General features: G+C 43.4%; 1 protein-coding gene across 1 annotated transcript; it reads right to left on the bottom strand.

The window, feature by feature from the left end:
- Positions 1–118: 118 nt before the first annotated feature.
- Positions 119–14,278, bottom strand: ACAT1 (acetyl-CoA acetyltransferase 1). Its single transcript, XM_058825423.1, has 12 exons — positions 14,200–14,278; positions 12,200–12,247; positions 9,582–9,699; positions 8,593–8,688; positions 7,404–7,504; positions 5,526–5,669; positions 3,565–3,715; positions 2,933–3,028; positions 2,147–2,260; positions 1,707–1,771; positions 916–1,073; positions 119–491 (listed from the first exon to the last, which is right to left on the bottom strand). The coding sequence occupies exons 1-12, from the start codon at positions 14,257–14,259 to the stop codon at positions 371–373; spliced, it is 1,272 nt and encodes a 423-aa protein (XP_058681406.1). The 5' UTR covers positions 14,260–14,278; the 3' UTR covers positions 119–370.
- Positions 14,279–17,745: the final 3,467 nt, after the last annotated feature.

Genomic DNA, 17,745 nt, shown 5'->3' with positions numbered 1-17,745 from the left:
TGTCATACTGCAAATGACTTTAAGGAGAAAACAGCCATTTCCAGTAGCAGCTCTCTGGGGTTACCAAGAGAATTCCTTTTCAAGGGCCTTTAAGAAATAAGTCAGTGACAGAGGGAGCCATAGTTAACATTCTTTATTGTCAGATGTCAAGCCAAAATTAAAATTTGACATTGCTTACTTGTACTGTATAAAAAGTTGAACTGATAAAGCAATAAAGGGCCAGTTGTCTGGATCAGTAATCATTGATGCCTTAGGAAATTTTAGAATAGCAGTTACAGAATTCATCCACTGATTGATAAATAAGATGTAACAGCTACCACTCAATTTTGATCAGAGAGCTTTTAAGGCTGTGTTTCTCATGCTGCTTGGGCTACAGCTTCTGTATCAGTATTGCAGAAGCACCTCCTCCTCCATTGCAGATTCCTGCAAGACCGTATTGTCCTGGTTTCAAAGCATGCGCCATGTGAACGACAATTCTTGCCCCAGACATTCTGGATATCAGAAAAACAAAAGAACATAGCTTAGTTTAAAGGAAATTCTTAATTTGACCTACACAAAGGGACATTGGCAGAACATAGCACCAACAAAAAAACTGAAACAATCCTTTTGTCTGCAGTTCTCTGCAGTACAGATTAAGTACTGGAGCTAGAGAGGAATAAACACAAAGGTTCTTCAACATGGCATTTTTGTTTGTGTATGTATAGATAAAGTTTCTTTGGGAAAAAGAAATCACCTCCATGCCAGCCTGTATATTACAGAGTACCTCTACATGCAGCAAAGCTCTTTCAAAGAAGGGAACAGATCTCCCACAACCAAATCAAGGATTAAATTCAAACATACTCTTACTTGCTTAAAACTCATTACCTAGAAGACAATGCCTCTGTGCAGAGCAAACCCAGAGCTTACTTTGCTTACCCTATTGGATGTCCAAGAGAGACAGCTCCTCCATGAATATTTACTTTTTGTGGATCAATGTCCAGCATTTTAATATTGGCCAGCACCACAACACTGAATGCTTCGTTAATTTCCCACATTGCAATTTCTTCTTTTTTCAGGCCTGTCTCACTTAGAATCTAGAAATAATACAAAATAATTACTACTATGAAAAAATTAGGAAACTAATTAAAGAAATAATAGGTCTATTTTGAAGTCAGTGACTCAGGCTCCCCATAGTCTGATTCACAAATTCACATTTAGGAACCTTTTTGTCAGATGGGAAAAAGCAAAACTGAGGGACTGAACCAGAAACTTGAGTTTTCACCAAAGAAAGAATGGAGAGCAGCCCATTCAAGGATGCATTTCCATCACACAACACTAAGACTGCTGCTACAGTAAATCCATTTAAAATGACACAATACTGCCTCACACCATACACTTCCCTTCAGTTCCTTTTAGAACAAGTCTACCCATGTACAATCATACTTATTTTGCCTTTTAGCCATACAAGCTGCAAAACTTCAAAGGTGTAAACATGTCAAAAGTTGCTAAAAGCAATACAGAACAATACTCCCTTCAAAATAGGTGTGAGAAATTTGTTAACTCTGAAGATCTGCAGTCTAGCCTTGGTCCTCTGCAAAACATCTGTTCTCTGTAATTATCATTAAAATTTCAATCCTAATTCAACAAGACCCACTGAGACAGGATGAACCAACAGTGGAATGCTAGGGAAGCTTTTTTTTCCAAAACCCACTCAGTTTTATTCTTACCTTAGGAACAGCATATGCAGGTGCAATTGGAAAGTCAATAGGATCAACAGCAGCATCTGCAAAAGCTGAAAAATGAAAAAAATCAGAAAAAGTCTTTGAAGACCTTGTGTTTTTACCATACATTATTTTCTTTCTTTGCAAGCAGCAAACACTGCCAAGATAGAGAAATTCTGAATACCACGGTCTATGAAATAGCTGCATCTAAAATGTAGTGCTCTAAGTAAGTCACACAATAATATTTTCAGATTTTTATTATTATATATAGAGTATTCTGTTTATGGTCAAAAGTCTGCTGGTGTAACACTTGAAGCTTCAAGGATTGTGCTGGGAAGATGCAGCCATAACAGGACTGCCAGTAACCAGCCAAACAGGACTCCCAGCCTGAGAGCACACTATGGGAGTATTTTCCAGGACTTTCCTAGAGGTAAGGCAGATCATACCTACTATCCGTGCCAAAGGTTTGACTTTCAGTCTGTTGGCTGCATCTGTAGTCATCAGCACCAAAGCAGCTGCTCCATCATTCAGAGTGCTGGCATTAGCAGCTGTAACTGTTCCTAGAGAAGGAAAAACATTCCTTAGGCAGAGGTGAAAGTGTTATGCAAAACAGCTCACGTATATCCTGTGAAGGATTGTTTCTCCCTGAGTTCACTGACCATGAAGTCTCAATCATTTGGTGAAACCTGTTGCACTGAGTTAACTAAAAATGAGTTGATTTTCGATACCTGTTTGATGAAACAACTGCAGCCACAGGTACTTGTATCCTTATCCCATGCTAGCTTAGATCACACCTTCCATGGCAGCTGCACTGCTGGCATTGTCACAGAATTCCAGCTCAGGAAGGGTTGTGAATGAGGCAGTTTTAGCCAGGAAAGTTTATCAATTACAGATTCAGGAAGCAATGGCAACTCTGTAAAGCCACTCCAGCTGCACAGCAACGGGAGTTTACACCTGGCAGAGACCAAAGCCCACTGAAACTGAAACCCACCTGTCACTCTTGTTAAGGTGAATGTCCCAAACAGAGGTGTTCACTGGTTTAAGGCTCTTGGACCATCTTTTAATCCAAGCCAGTTCATGCTGTTGTGCAGCACATTTCTTTACCTCAGCAGACATTTAAAAATAAAAGGGCTGTTGTTGAGCATTCAGGCTCTTGTGAACAGTACTCTCCACCGTGACAAAGCATCCCTGCACTTGTCAGAAAATTAAGCAGCTCTGTTAACAATATTTACCATTTTCTTTTTGGAAAACAGCTTTCAGCTTTGGAACTTTACTGAAATCAACACGTTTGTATTCTTCATCTTCTTTCACTTCTGTATCTGGCTTCCCTGAAATTCAGATTTGGTTTAGTATTCTGTAGAACAGTTGACTAAATACTGCCTTATATAAATAACTTATTTCAGTAAAAAAGTGCAAATGCATGTAAAAATGCACATTATGAAATGTGCTTACATGAACTGAAAAAAATAAAAGTTATTCCTTAATCAAATTCATTTGCAGAAAATCCATTTATACTTCCCAGTGGCTGAACAAAAAGGACAAAGAGCCTATCTTTAATGTAAATTAAAACAAATAGATACAAATAGATGTCCTTAAGCCATAACTAAATTCAATAGCTAACCTTCACTTAGACCAAAAAAGAAAAAGATACGGTATGCAACACTGAAAAAAAACTGAAAAACAAAAACCAGATGACAGGTCACTGCTGTTGACCAGAAAGTCTGCCTAACAGAAAATTCTTGGGTGATCAGAATGAATGTTCCTGAGATTCACATGTTTAAACAATCTAATTTGCACTCAACACAGACAAATTACAGCTTTCTATAAGAAACAAAATTCATCTCATCACACCTTTCCACAATACCTTTTTTTGAAATAGTTACAGGAACTATTTCATTTTTCAGTACTCCTGAGTCCCAGGCTGTTTTGCTCTTGGTGTAAGAGCCTATGGCATAAGTGTCTTGCTCCTCTCTGGAAATAGTGAACTTCTTGGCAGTGTTCTCAGCACAGTTGCCCTTGGAGGAAAACAGGCCTGTTAGGTTTGGTGTTCCTGAAGATGCAAAGCTCATCTACAACTGAAAAAACCCCAACCAGCAGATTTCCAGAACTGAATGTGACTAATACTTGGTGTCCATTTCCGATTTACAGTCATGAACAAATAGCAACTTCTGGTTTTGAAATATAATTGTCAGATTTAGCAAAAATGTCTTCTGGATCCAGATTAACAAAAGCCATAAACAAACTTTCCTTATAAAGCTTTTTTTTTTTCAGTTAAACTGCATGCAAAAGTAAGTTTAAAGTGCTTAGGGCTGACATCTTCAGAGACTGATGATCATTTTTCACCCACAGTACCACATGTTCACATCATTTTCCTAGTGTTTTCACTGCATTATTATTACCCTGTCTATTCCAAAGATTACAAAAACAGGACAACACACAGGGCCTTCAGACTCTAAAAACTGCAGAAATAAAAGTATGTATCCCTTTTTTCTAATAACTATAATGAAATAAGTAGAACGAAACAACTAAATCATTTTTATATAGGCAAATCATGATTGTAATTATATACTCACAATTCATTACCATCACTGTCTAAATATCCAGTGATAATTTTTTTTAAAAAATCATTTAGTCAACTGGAAGGATTTGCCCTTGAAAGGTTTTGTTCCACCTCTCATTCCATTGGAAGACTCAATGAATCAACACAAAACCCTTTAGTATTGTGTCCCTCCAGTTATTCAAGTAAGCAAGTTCACTTCTATGCAATGAATGAAATTGAAGTCTTCAAACCTCAAAGCACCAGCAACTTAGGCTATTGCCAAAACACAGACAAGAGTAATTCCCAAAGCCATCCTATGGACTTTCTTGTATGTTCTCACAGACTGTCAAGGCTTTCTAAACAACCTACATCTGCTATAAGATAGACAAAAGGTTCCAACATACTGTCCCAATCTATTAAATCTTGGTGTATTATAACCAACTGCTAGAATTTTTCCTCATATGAGGGAACTATCAAAGTCACCCTTTAGATTCCTATAAAATCCTCACATTCAAAATCCATTTTAGCTGAAATGTGGGAATGAGTTTCAACATTCACACATAGCCTAAGCACTAGAGTACAAAAAGAATAAATCATGCACAAGTGAGGTCTGTACCAAATCTATGGATCAAAGTAAATATTCTTCATGACACATTTTCCTGTATCCCAGAAAGAACACCAACTGATCAATCAATAATGCCCTACAGCTGTGAATTACCACTGGGTAAAGGTCAGAAATATTCATAAGCTGAAAGCAGCCATTCCCTTTTTAAACTCTTCTTCCCTGGTGATTGTTCTTGACTGCCTTTGCATCAGTTGTTTTCCAAACCCATCCAAAGTTTGCCCTTGTTTGTCCAATTTAAGTTACCCTGCTGATGAGTAAGCACACCAGCTGACTCAAACCTTCCCACAGGAGATATGAGATATGTACTCTGGGGGAGGGAAAAACATGAGCTGCTGGATCCTTCAGAGCAGATATCCTCACAGACACCAAGCAACCTGATGGCTCCCTCCCTCAGATGGAGCAACAGCAACCCATCAGTAGCAGAATTAATTTTTCTCTTAATCCTTGCTTTAGGCTATTCCGACTGCTGAGACAGGTAATTACAAACTACTCTGCTATTCTGGGCTGGCACTGCAGGAAATCTGGAAATGGAAGACTTTTTTGCTTCCTCATTTCCAGGCTTGCTAGAGGAAGCAGTTTCATAACAACTGTAAGCAAGCTTTTCAGATCTGCATCAGGTCTATCTATGGTTGATACACGAGCACTGTGCAGGAATATTTACCATATGGATATGGTTGTAAGCATCTGTCAGCCCATCTTTTACTATCAGGTCTTCCAGCTTTAGTCCTCCATAAGGTGTTGCCCCTCTGCTCATCGTGTAAGGAACATTGGACATGCTCTCCATTCCACCAGCAACCATGACGTCCTGCCCAAAGAAAACAAGATAAAATTAATAATCATGCAGTGTGTTCTCCATGACTTCTTGCAGGAACAGTATTAGTAAAAGCTTAAGCATGGGCACTTTACCCTTCTCAGAAGTCTTAGAGAAGGAGATAAAAAGAATACCCTTTATGCATTTAAAAAGCAAACAGGAACAACTGAAGATAGGTAATCCAACCTGGCAGAAACAAGACATGAAGTAATAAAGAAAAAAAAAAAGAAGGCTGGAGACAAAACTATTGAAAATACAGATATATTGGAAAGGCAGTGGAGGATATGGAAGCAGCAGCAGACTAGAGGAACAAGAATCCCTGGCATTTAAATTCCATGAAGTGAAAGACCTGGAGAGAGAGCCAATACAATTGTTTCTATAATGGTGTACACTGACTCAAGCCACTGGGAACCATCACTGTCATACCACAGATACCTCACAGCCCACAGCCAGGAAAAACAAACCAATACCAACCCCTCCATAATTAATAGCTCTAGAGACTAATAACTGGCTGAGTCTCTGATTTTGCTGAGACTGGCAGCACAGTTTGTATGATTAATTCAGCTGAAAATTCCACTTCTATTCAGAGCTCATGGCCTACATCTGTCAAACCAACCAAAGGCACAACCACTCTCATGAAGTCATTGGATATAAATGACTGCATCCAAATGTAGCTGTTTACAAAGACATGCTGGGCCTGGTTCAAAGTCTGGTGACAAGATTTCCATCAACTTCAGCAGGCCCCTGACAAAGTGCTGTTTTCTGCAGGGCAAGGCCAAAGCAATAAAGCAGTTGCTTAACTCCAGTTACACTGTGATTTCCACAGAAGGCACATCAAAATTTAAACACTTTTGTTTTAAACACACACAGAAAAGTATTCTTCGCTTATGAGCCACTTACTTTTAAAGCCAAAAATATATATAATTGAACTGATTATATTTTCACTTCAGAGAACCAAAGATGCTGCCAAAATGCTTTGGGTGTGGAATTAAAAACAAAACTGAAATGTCTTTCTTCACATTCACACTTCTCCCACATTCTTTGCCGCACAGCATTTAATGGCTTACTGAAAATGATGTATTCTCCTATCCTCCCATCAAGTGACAGAATTTTTTTTCCCATTGTACAGAAAATCTTGTAAGAAAGTTGACAGAGATGAGCAATTCTCCTTCATCAAACTCTGTAATGAAAAAGCTTATTCACCAACAATAAATTCTGCTTCTTCTAAAACAATAAATAAGCCTGAAAGATCTTTAGTGTACTTGGAAACAACATTGCTTGAATATGTGTATTAAATTCATTTAAATGTTAACACTGTCTGGAAGTCAACTCACCAAAAACTAAGTATATAAAAATTTCTTCACCTTTTCAAAACTGAAAGCTTGAAAATTCCCTTAATTATATTCTGGGGGCTGGACTGGTAGGTGGGGTGGGGGTAGAGAGATGAGATAAATACCCCAAACAATCCACCTTGTTTCTTCAGCTCTAAAAACACATCTGAATTTTCCAACTATAGTATTTACTTTCTTTTCTGTTTTGAACTCAAACATACTAAAACAACTGTAAAATTAGGGCTGCATAAACAAAACAAAACAAGCCCTTGCTAATTAGCTTTATTATCCCAAGCCAAAACACAATCCCTAATCAAAGAGCACAGCTATTGGTAGGACAGGATATACAACATGAACAGTGTGGTTTTTTCCACAGAACGGCACAAAATCCACATACCTGACTCCCACACATCAGGCTTTGTGCTGCCATCATGATTGATTTCATTCCTGAAGCACAGACTTTATTGACAGTTGTGGTAGGAGTGGCGATCGGCAGACCTGAGTCAGAGAAGTTTGTACAGCTGTTATTTGGAGGGTAGACTTCAGTATTTTATTGGTGTTTCAGCAATATTTCATATGGCACTGGTTTTTATCTAAGCCCAGGATGTCCAGCTTGCACTGTTTAGCCTGCCAAGGCAATTTATCTACACTTATTCATAGTTCTTGGAAACCCCTGTTGTTTCTCCCTTTCCAACAACTGACTTGTGATAAGGGGAAAGGCAGGAAATGGAAGATCAAGGAAGGGACTCCAGAAGTGCATCTGTTCCCAAAACCCTGATCTCTGCCTCTAAGCAGCACCCAAGGCTGAAAAAGCATAAATAAGTAGCAGAATTTAGCAACTGGCAACAAGACAGACCCCAGGCCAGGCTGGGCAGGGCTCTGAGCACCCTGGCCTAATGGAAGGAGTCCTTGCCCACAGTAGGGGGGCTGGAATGAGATCTTTAAGGTCCCCTCCAACTCAAGACACTGTGTATTTCTGTGAATGAAAAGAGCCATATTTATCACTTTGCCTAACATGGAAGTACTTCCTTTTCCTTCAAAAATGTACAACAGATCCAAGAAAGTACATAGTTCCTCCCTGACCTACAGTCTTACCTAGAAACAAGCTAAGGTATGGAATCCCACCCCTACAGAAGAAGGGAGAAGAAAATAACTTCTGCACCCCAATAACTTTCATGTTATAGCTAACATACAGTGAATCCTTCCAGTGTCAGCTCCAAACTCCACAGGAAGATGAGTTGTACATAGTCATGAGCTGAAAGAAACTCACTGACTCTTCATCCAGTAAGAATTGAGAATAATGATACACTGAAAACACTCCGTTTTGTGAAAGATTCAGAGCAGCCATCACTAATGTAAAGTACTGTGGAATTACCAGCCTGGTCTCCAGTACTGCAAACACTTTAGGCAATAACATCCCACTTGCATGAGTGCAATGTGCACCCTTCACCCATCACAGGGCAAAAAGCATCCATGGACTGTCCTGACAAAGGGCTGCCCACCACTCTGCTTTAACTCACAGCCCAGTAGATCCCAGCTACACAAAGACAGAAAACCTTCAACCCCAGTGCAAAGAGAAGGATTACCTGCACCCAAAACTGCTTGTCTGGCTGGAGCTTGTCCTTGTCCAGCCTGCAGGACATTGCCCATATAAGCCTCTTTCACTTCTTCTGCAGGGATTCCTACAAAACAAAATTGTTTTGATTCAGGATCCTTTTGACAAAAGTTCCCATTGAAGTTTTCTATCAAAGACTAATAAAACTTGCCACATCCAAGCCATATGCTAACAGAACCCAGGCCTCAGTGGGTGTATTCCAGATTTCTACCCTCATATTCATGGAGCATGGTGAACTGGTGATCCCCCCAGAAGATAATTCCTCGGTCACCCTGCAGGACAAGCTGCAGTTATTTCAATGAAGTCAACATTTCCAAGTCTTACGAATCACCTGAGAAGCTCAATTTCCATGGATAGTTAAATGTCCAAAACTTTTTTTGTGCTAGAATTATGTCTAAAGACAATTTTGTTTGTTTAGCAAGGGCAAGTCAAGGCCACAGCCAGCTGCCACCAGAGGGGTCTGCTCTCCTGCTGCATCTCTTGTAACAGCCCTGGTGTCCAAGTTCTTGTAGTATAAACCCTCCTCTTCCCTAAAAAAACTTTTTTGCTAGACTGAATCCATCAAAAGGCTGACAAGGCTGTCCTTCAGGTACATGCACCCACATAAAAACCAGGCAGGGAAAGGAAAGGCCACTGGTCTCAGCAGCAAGCAGCCTTTGCATCAGCTTACACATGTCATGAAAACCCATCCCAACAAACCAAATACCATGTTCAATCACATTTGGAATAGCACACATACCCCTAGGCTACATTCTGCTCCTAGGAGCCGCCCTTAATTCAGATTGAATTAAAGTCTGACAGTCAACTTTACTTAAATGGCTTTTGTGGATAGACTTAAAAATGCCACAGGAGCAAAAAAATCCAGGACACTGCAGGTTTTTTACATTACCACGCCATTGAAAAGACACCAAGCTACTTAAGGTTTTCTTTGTCACAGGAAAAAAAAATGTGTATGCATACCTGCTCTGGCAATTGCTCCCTTAATTGCAATGGAACCAAGTTTATTGGCTGGCAGTGAGGAAAGAGACCCTTGGAAAGATCCAATAGGTGTCCTTACAGCACTTGCTATCACCACCTCCTAAGTGCAGAAGAACAGAGTAAAAGTCACAATCTCTCTCACAATTGCACACATATAGCAGTATTTTTAAAATGTATCTACTTGTTATTATTTCACTGAGGTCACAGCCTCTCTTTCACCCTGCAAGTGTTTCAGAGCACTAAAATCTGTATTAATGTGTGCAGCATGGAGAGTAAACATAAGGAGACTGGTGTGCAGCTGCAGCGCTACAGCCTTGGGATCATGGAGCTGTGTGAGATGGCTCACATGGCTGCAGTGCTGCCTTGAGGGATAAGGGCTCTCCAGGAAGGACAGGTCAAGAAGACAAGGCAAGGGGGCAGAGGAGAGGCCTTGCACGTTATGGGACAGAACAGGTGGAGTGCATGGAGCTCAGCCTTGGCATTGAGGATGTTTGCAAGAATCCTGAACATTCTGGAGCAAAGGGGGAACAAAGAAAGCTGGCTGATGTTCAAAGAGGACCCCTCCAAGCTCCAGAGCAATCCATTCCAATGAGCAGTAAGTTGGGTAAAAATGCCAGGATGGATAGATACCAAAACTCACACAAAAATGAATCATACAAGAGATGGAAACAGGGACTGAGAATCTGGCACACAGTCTGAGCACGCAGTGATGAGGTCATAAAGCCAAGAATTAAATCTGAGAAGGAATGTCAAAAGCAAAGGAAGGGCTTCCATGAGCACCTAAGAAGCAAGGAAAATATGGGCCTCCTTGGTGACAAAGGACAAGGCTGAAATACTGAATGCCTGATTTGCCTCAGTCTTCAGTGCTAAGAGCAGCCTTCAGGAATCCCAGGCTCCAGAGACTGGGGGAAGGATGGAGCAAGGAAGATGCACCCTTAGTGAAAGAGGAACAAGTCAGGGCAAACTGGACATACATAAATCCATGGGTCCTGACCAGATGCCCCTATGAGTTCTGTGGGAGCTGGCAGGTGACTTTTTAAGGTCGCTTTCAATAATGCTGAGATAGTCACAACAATTGTGTGTGGTGCCCAAGGACTGGAGGAAAGCCAAGCATTACTCCAATCCTCAAGAAGGGTAAGAAAGGGAACTACAGGTCAGTGAGAGCCATCTTAACCCCTGGAAAGGGATGAAACAACTAATCCTAAAAAAACATTTACACTAACAAGAAAATCATCAGGAGTCATCAGCAGGGATTCACCAAGGGGAAGCCATGCTCAGACAAACTGCCAGGCTTCTACAATGAAGTGACTGGTCTGGTAGAGGAGGGGAGAGCAGACATGGCCCACCTGGACTACAGTGAGGCTTTCACCTTTGTCTCCCATAAAATCCTCATACAGAAGCTAATGAACTGTGGGCTAGACATGCAGATGGTGAGGGGGATAGAAAAGGGCTGAATGGCCAGGCTGGGGTGGTGATAGAGGTACAAAGTCTGGTTGGAGGCCAGTTAGCAGGGATCAGTACTGGTCCAGCCCTGCGTCACATCCTCATTAGTGACCTGGATGATGGTGCAGTGCACCTTCAGCAGGTTTGCTGGTGACACCAAAGGAGGAGTGGCTGAAGTGCCACAGAGAACTTCAACAGCAGCACCTCACCATGGAGGTGAGTATATTAATACTGCAAGGAAGGGTGCAAAGAAGGTAGAGCCAAACTCTTTTCAGTGGTGCACAGTGGGCACCAATTGACACAAAGGAGCTCCCACTGAACATCAGGAAACATTTCTCCACTGGGGGTGTGGCTGAACTCTGGCACAGGTTACCCAGAGTGGTTGTGAAGTCTCCACCCCTGGATAAATTCAAAAGCCCAGGTGCCAGCAGAACGTGCAAGCAGCAGTTTATGACATCCAGCCCTATGCTAGTAGTAAAGACAATTTACTCTTATTTTACCTCTTAGCTTTAGTGCTACATCCACGTGTGCACCTGATAACCCTGTGAGAGCAGCATGAGAACCTGGCACCAAAAAGATGCACATGCCAGACTTCTGGCTGTCCCTGACAGCTGTCAAGAAGCAGCAATGACTGCTTCCAGCTGTTGTAGTTTCAGTGAAAGTTAATCACAAAGCTTTATGGGCCTGGTCATGAGGGTTTTTCCATTTAGACAGACAGGCAAAGAAAGAAAACACTAGGAAAAAAATAAAGACAAACAATACTTGTTTAAAACTATGAAGGGCTGTCTATTACTGTAATCCCTTCATCATCAGTGACAGTAACAAACTTGTCCTCACCTTTCACATTGTAATAGCAAGTTGCAGGAAACACAAATAATTTCAAAGGGATCAGTTGATATCAGCTGTATTTTCCCACTCTGGCTTGACAGTTACACGAAGCTTACGTCAGCTGACACACTTCTAATTTTGTCCCACACTTAGCCAACCAAAATAAACTGCAATCTGACTTATTTCACATTTTGCAGTAAAATGTGGCTTGGGCACAAGTGACACTGTCTTTAACCCAGTTTTTTTGTGATGATTTTCTTAAAAATGTCAGTGATTAACAAACAGATCGAAACTAGCAGTTGACTAGTCAGAGAGTGCTTTACACTTACATTTAAAGTACGCTGTGATGCATAGCCACGGCTTGTGTACTTCAGAGCCTGAAAACAAGAAAGGCCTCAGAATCTCACATCAAGAAAGCCAGTGCCATACTGTTTCATTCTGTAATGTACCCATGTTCATAGAAGTGATTATTTCAAAAATTAGTATCTAAGAAACACTGGAAAAATATGAAAAAAATCATAACATGCCTTTGCAAAGAAGTGTAGTCTAGTACAGTCTCACCATAACATCTGTGATAAAATGTTTTCTGAAAAATAAACAAATACTCCTTCAAAAACAACACCAAATTCATTTTGTCCAAGTCTGTTATGTACACCTACAGCATATATCTAAGCCAGGGGTGAGTGCTGTTATCTTGAAAAAGTTTACTAGTCCCTCTGTCTGCTTCCCCGGACTTTGTTCATTCATTCCTACCACTAACTCCACTGCTTCTAAACAGCGGCAGTTTGCATCTACAACTCCCACTCCCTTGGTGTTTTATAAACAAAAATGAAGATATCATATTCAGAACACCACACCAAGATAGGATAATAAAACAAAACCAAGAAAAAGGGATTATCTGAGCAGTTTAATTCACCAGCCAGTAGCTTCATCTAATTAAGCAGTGCAAATATACAAAATTATATCTGTAGGCATTATTTCATATTAACAGAATGATCTTTCCATTAGTGGCTTAAACCACTTTCTTTAGCCATTTCCTGAGACAACATTTCAGCACACTGGAAACTTCTGGCCTTCTATCTGTAATTACTGAATTACAGCTAAATAAATAATAATTAAAAACAACTGCTTAAGGACACCTTAAGAAAATTTAGCTGAATTACAGCTAAATAAATACTAATTAAAAACAACTGTTTAAGGACACCACAAGAACACCAAATTTTTATAAATTGCACAATGCCTTCTGGTTGTGTCTCAACACAAAAATTCAGCCTGTTTCTCCTCTTCATTTACCAGCCTTCAACTAACAAAAAGAAGGGGTTTTTTACTGTTCTGAATTAGTTGTTTGATTTTTGTTTTGTTCGGGGAATTTTGTCTGGTTTTCTCCCCAGCTCAAGTTATAATAGCCAGCTGGAAGTTTAATTTAAAACTTCTCCCTGAAAAAGAATTATGTCCCTTAGAAGGCTTTAACAGCAGTGCTTCCATGGGCTAGAGCCAAAAAAACAAAGCCTAGTAAAATAAATACCTATACGACCATAAATACTCTTACTGCACAAGGCCTGAAATTTAAACTGGACTAACCAGACAATTGTTTACCAAGTGCAGCTGGCATCTGCTAGGAGTATTCATGCTCTGTCGCGAAAGAAGGAAGGAAGGAAGGAAGGAAGGAAGGAAGGAAGGAAGGAAGGAAGGAAGGAAGGAAGGAAGGAAGGACCCACTTCCACAGCTGGTAAAATGCCACCTCCAGCTAGGCATATGGCAATTCGGATGCGATCCACCTGCCCTCCTTTCTCCCAGCACAGCTCCCACCGCCGTGCCGGTGCCAGCACCTGCCCCCACAGCGCCAGCAGCGCCGCCAGCCACACCGGCTTTGGGGGCAGCAGCATCCCACTGCCCAGCTGAGAAACAACAGCCGCAGGTGGAAATTTATATCTGCACACTGCTTAATTAGAGGAACCCAAGCCGAGTGCAGGCCCGGCCCGGCCGGGACACCGCCATGGCTGTAGCGGTACCGGGCAGGGCTCGGCACCCGCGGCGCTGACAGCGGAAAAAGCCGCGCTCAGGATCGCGGATAAAGGTCCCGCCGGGCTCAGTGCGGGGCCCGGCGCTGCGGGGCGGGAGAGGCCGCCTTTCACCCCCTCCCGGCCCGGGGCTCGCTCCCTCCGCTCGGCCGCCTCCCGGCCCGGGGATTCCCGCACGGGTGAGGGGAGGGGGCGCAGCCGCCCCGCCGCAGGGCAGTGTGACCTTGGCCGAGCCTTTCCGGGCCCGGCGGCGGGCCTGGGGCTGCGTAGGGAGGGAGAACGTAAAGCCAGGCCCGCGATCGCCTCACCCGCAGCAGCCCCGCTGCCGGCCGCCGCCCGCACAGCATCGCCCCCGCTGCCGCCGCCATGTTCCCGCCGGCGCCCCCGTCACCTTCACCGCCGCCGCCGCCCCCGCCTATAGGCGGTGGCGCCCCTCCCCCTGCCCGCTGCCATTGGCCCCGCGGCGCGGGGCGGTGCAACACCCGCCCCTGCCATTGGCTGGCGCGGAAGGCGGGTGGCGGCGTCAGAGGGGCTGGCGCGTGCGGTGCCCGAGGGCCGCTGGTGCCGCGTGCGCGGGACCGCCCCAGCCGGAGCCCCGCCGGGCTGGAGATCAGGCGGAATTCCTGCAGGGAAAGGGGATCGGACATCGCCACGGGCTGCCCAGGGAGGCGGCCCGGTCACCTCCCTGGAGGCGCTTAAGGAAAGAGTGGGCGTGGCACTCAGTGCCACGGTCTGGGTGACACGGTGGGGCTGGGTCACGGGCTGGACTCGGTGATCCCGGAGGTCTTTTCTGACCGAACGGATTCTGCGGTTCCGCAGCGCCAGGCACGTTGCTCTCGCCCGGGGGCCAGGCGCGGGGTGGACAGCCTGGGATGCCGCGCCGAGAAGGAAAGTCACTGGTAGCGAACCGCATGGAGACAGCTGGAAAATCCTTGCGGGAAAGAACCAGCCCCCGGGGGTGTGTCCTGTCCGCCACCGCCCCTCCTCGGCCCGGCCCTCGCCCGCCCCGCGCTGCAGGTTAAACTGACCTGAGCCGCGGACATTTAATCCCGTGTCGGAAACATCCTGCGCACGCCAAGGCCGTGGGGATGAAAGCGCCGAGTATGGCTGAGCCCGGCACGCTTTGTGCCTGGCGTGCCCTTGTGCTGCAGCCGAGTGCTGCTTTCAGAAGAGTCAGCACCTTAACTCCCGCTAAACCCCTTCCTGCCTGGCCATGGCATAAACCCCGGACTTGGTTAGCTCAGAATTCAAGCGTGGCCGAGAAGGGTCCCAGCAGCTGCCTGCACGGAGTGACCGACGCAGCTCAGCCCAGCTGAGCTCAGGCTGCCCATCCCGGTCCCACGGTCCCTGCTGCACTGCGCCTTCTCCCCACATGCTCCCTCGTCTCTGAACCTGCATTTGTGCTGGAAGGCCAGCCCAAAATCTCTACAGCTGTTTGCCAGCCTGACGGTGCCCCTCTTCACCCTGTCTCTCCAACATGCACAGAGCTAGGCCAGGAAAAGCCTGGATCTTTCCTGGTCGCCAGCTTTGTATCTCAGAGGAGGTTCAGAACACAAAATTACTTTCTCTGAATTGTGCTGGAGCACACAGTCTAGGACAAGCAATTCTCTATTTGTTTCTGATCCGTCTCTTCTCCTCAACCACTTTTTTAGTCCCTGAAGGCGTTAGCATACTGCTAGAATAACCCACAAGTGAATGAAGCATTCCCCAGAGCTGAGGTCTGCCAGTCACATAAACAAACATTTACTTGCACCTTTCCTTCCACTTGTACCCCAAACTAGAAAAAAATGCCAAGAACCAGGCTTTGGATATAACACTAGAAAGCAAGAGTATTTCAACAACCTGTTAACATCCATTTGCTACCTTGACTTTTTTTAAATATTTGATCTTCATATTGTAGAACTAACATTTGTCAAAACTACTTCAATCGATTTTCTGTTCTACATCTCATTCATTTGCCTGTGAGAGAGGATTTCACTTTGCTCTCAAAAGTAAAATACTTCTTGCTTTCCATATATATCCAAAGATTCTCCAGACATGCGGCAAGAGGCTGATTGGGACAGGCACTGGCAAGGGAAGCATTTGTACTCCTTTGCTTCCTTGACTCTCAGTAGCTGATGTTCTAAGGTGATCTAAGCCTTTGATTTAGACACAGTTTTCAAGTTCAAACCATACATAACATAGGAACTGATAAATACTGTCTCAGGAAAAACTGAAGGTTTTACTCTGAAAATATGTATGTACCATATAGCAAAAACATCCAGGTTGGATGAAGATATTTTTCAGAAATAAGTAATGCTGAAAACGGGTAGAACAAAACCTAGAAAATTCTCATTTAACTTGCCTTTACACCTGCGGTATAAAGCTCTTTTTCAGGGATATAACCTGCTAACATTATTTAATTTTTTCATCATCTCTTCTCACCAAGACTGACTATGATGTACTAATTTCAAGGTCACTTTTGATGTCCAGTCACAGACTATTAAAAAGTTGCACTGTGCTGCTCTTGCTTAGCTCAGCAGCTGGTATTTGTTTTGGCCATGCCCTGGATCCACAGAGGGAAGCAGCAGCTGCCATTCATGACTCCAGCTGTTCTTTCTAACAGGTGTTTAAGGCTGTGCAGGAGCTGAAGCACAGTATCCAACTGAATTTCCATAGTGGATCTCCATCACTAAAATAAATGAGGATCAAATGCCAGGCACCATGTCTACCTAGAGATGTTGAGATATTCAGGGAGTGGATCAAGAGCATAAGTGCTGTGAGGGGCAGCTGAGGGAGCTGGGGGTGTTCAGCCTGGAGAAAAGGAGGCTCAGGGGGCCCTCAGCACTCTGCAGCTGCCTGACAGGAGCGTGCAGCCAGGGGTGGTGGGGTTGGTCTCTTCTAACAAGTAACAAAAAAATGGCCCCAAGTTGTGCCAGGGAAGGTTTAGATTGGATATTAAGAAAACTTTTTTCATGGTAGGGGTTGTCAAGCAGTAAAACAGGGAAGTGAGTCACTATCCCTGGACTTACTGGATGTGGCACTCAGGGACATGGTTTAGTGGTGTCCTTGGCAGTGCTGGGTTAACAGTTGGATTCAAGGGTCTTTTCCAGCCTAAACAATTCTATGATTACATGTTGACAGGTAAAGCAAAGAAGAAAATAAAGCCACATTCTCACTTTATTAGAAGAATGAACCAGGTTAAGCCTTTTGTATTTACGTCAACGATTCTACCTAAACTGTGATCAATTTACAGGGGTAAGAGTTAATTCAGCCAAGGAACTCCTGGAATAATTGGCTTCTAGAGAACAACTTCTCCTGAAAAAGCATTGGGAAAGACTATATATTGCCCTAACAGAGGGAAAAAAGTTTGGAAATAATAGCAACCTGCCATCAAACTCTTCCCACATGAACTGCCAGTTGGCCAATTGCCATGCACAGTACTGAGCATCCACTCAAAAATAGCTGTTTATTCCATACAAATAGTTCTAAACCCTGCATGTACCAGAGCACAAAACACCGATGGTTAGCTGATGCACTTAAAGAACAGAGTTGAAACGTAAAAAGAGATTCACATTAAAAGGCAAGAACAATCAGAGAAGAAAAGCCATTACATTAAAAGCACTCCTTCAGGCAAGTGACTGTTCCCACATCACGATTTACTGCAGGATCAGCTCCCTGAAGGTCCTCGCAGCAACACCAGTAACTTTCAGTGATGCACCTTGTAAATCACTTCAGAGACAAATCAACCAAAACATTCGGCAATCCAAGTTCATCCCTGTGAGTTGCAGAAACATAACCTTTTTAAAAATGCCATAAACTAAGTTAGGCAACTCCCAGCCACTTTTGGCATGGTAGGCTTTGATACACTGACT

The sequence above is a fragment of the Ammospiza caudacuta genome, chromosome 2 (genome assembly GCF_027887145.1).
Source record: "Ammospiza caudacuta isolate bAmmCau1 chromosome 2, bAmmCau1.pri, whole genome shotgun sequence".
Classification (NCBI taxonomy): domain Eukaryota; kingdom Metazoa; phylum Chordata; class Aves; order Passeriformes; family Passerellidae; genus Ammospiza; species Ammospiza caudacuta.
This window is presented reverse-complemented; position numbering and strand designations above follow the sequence as displayed.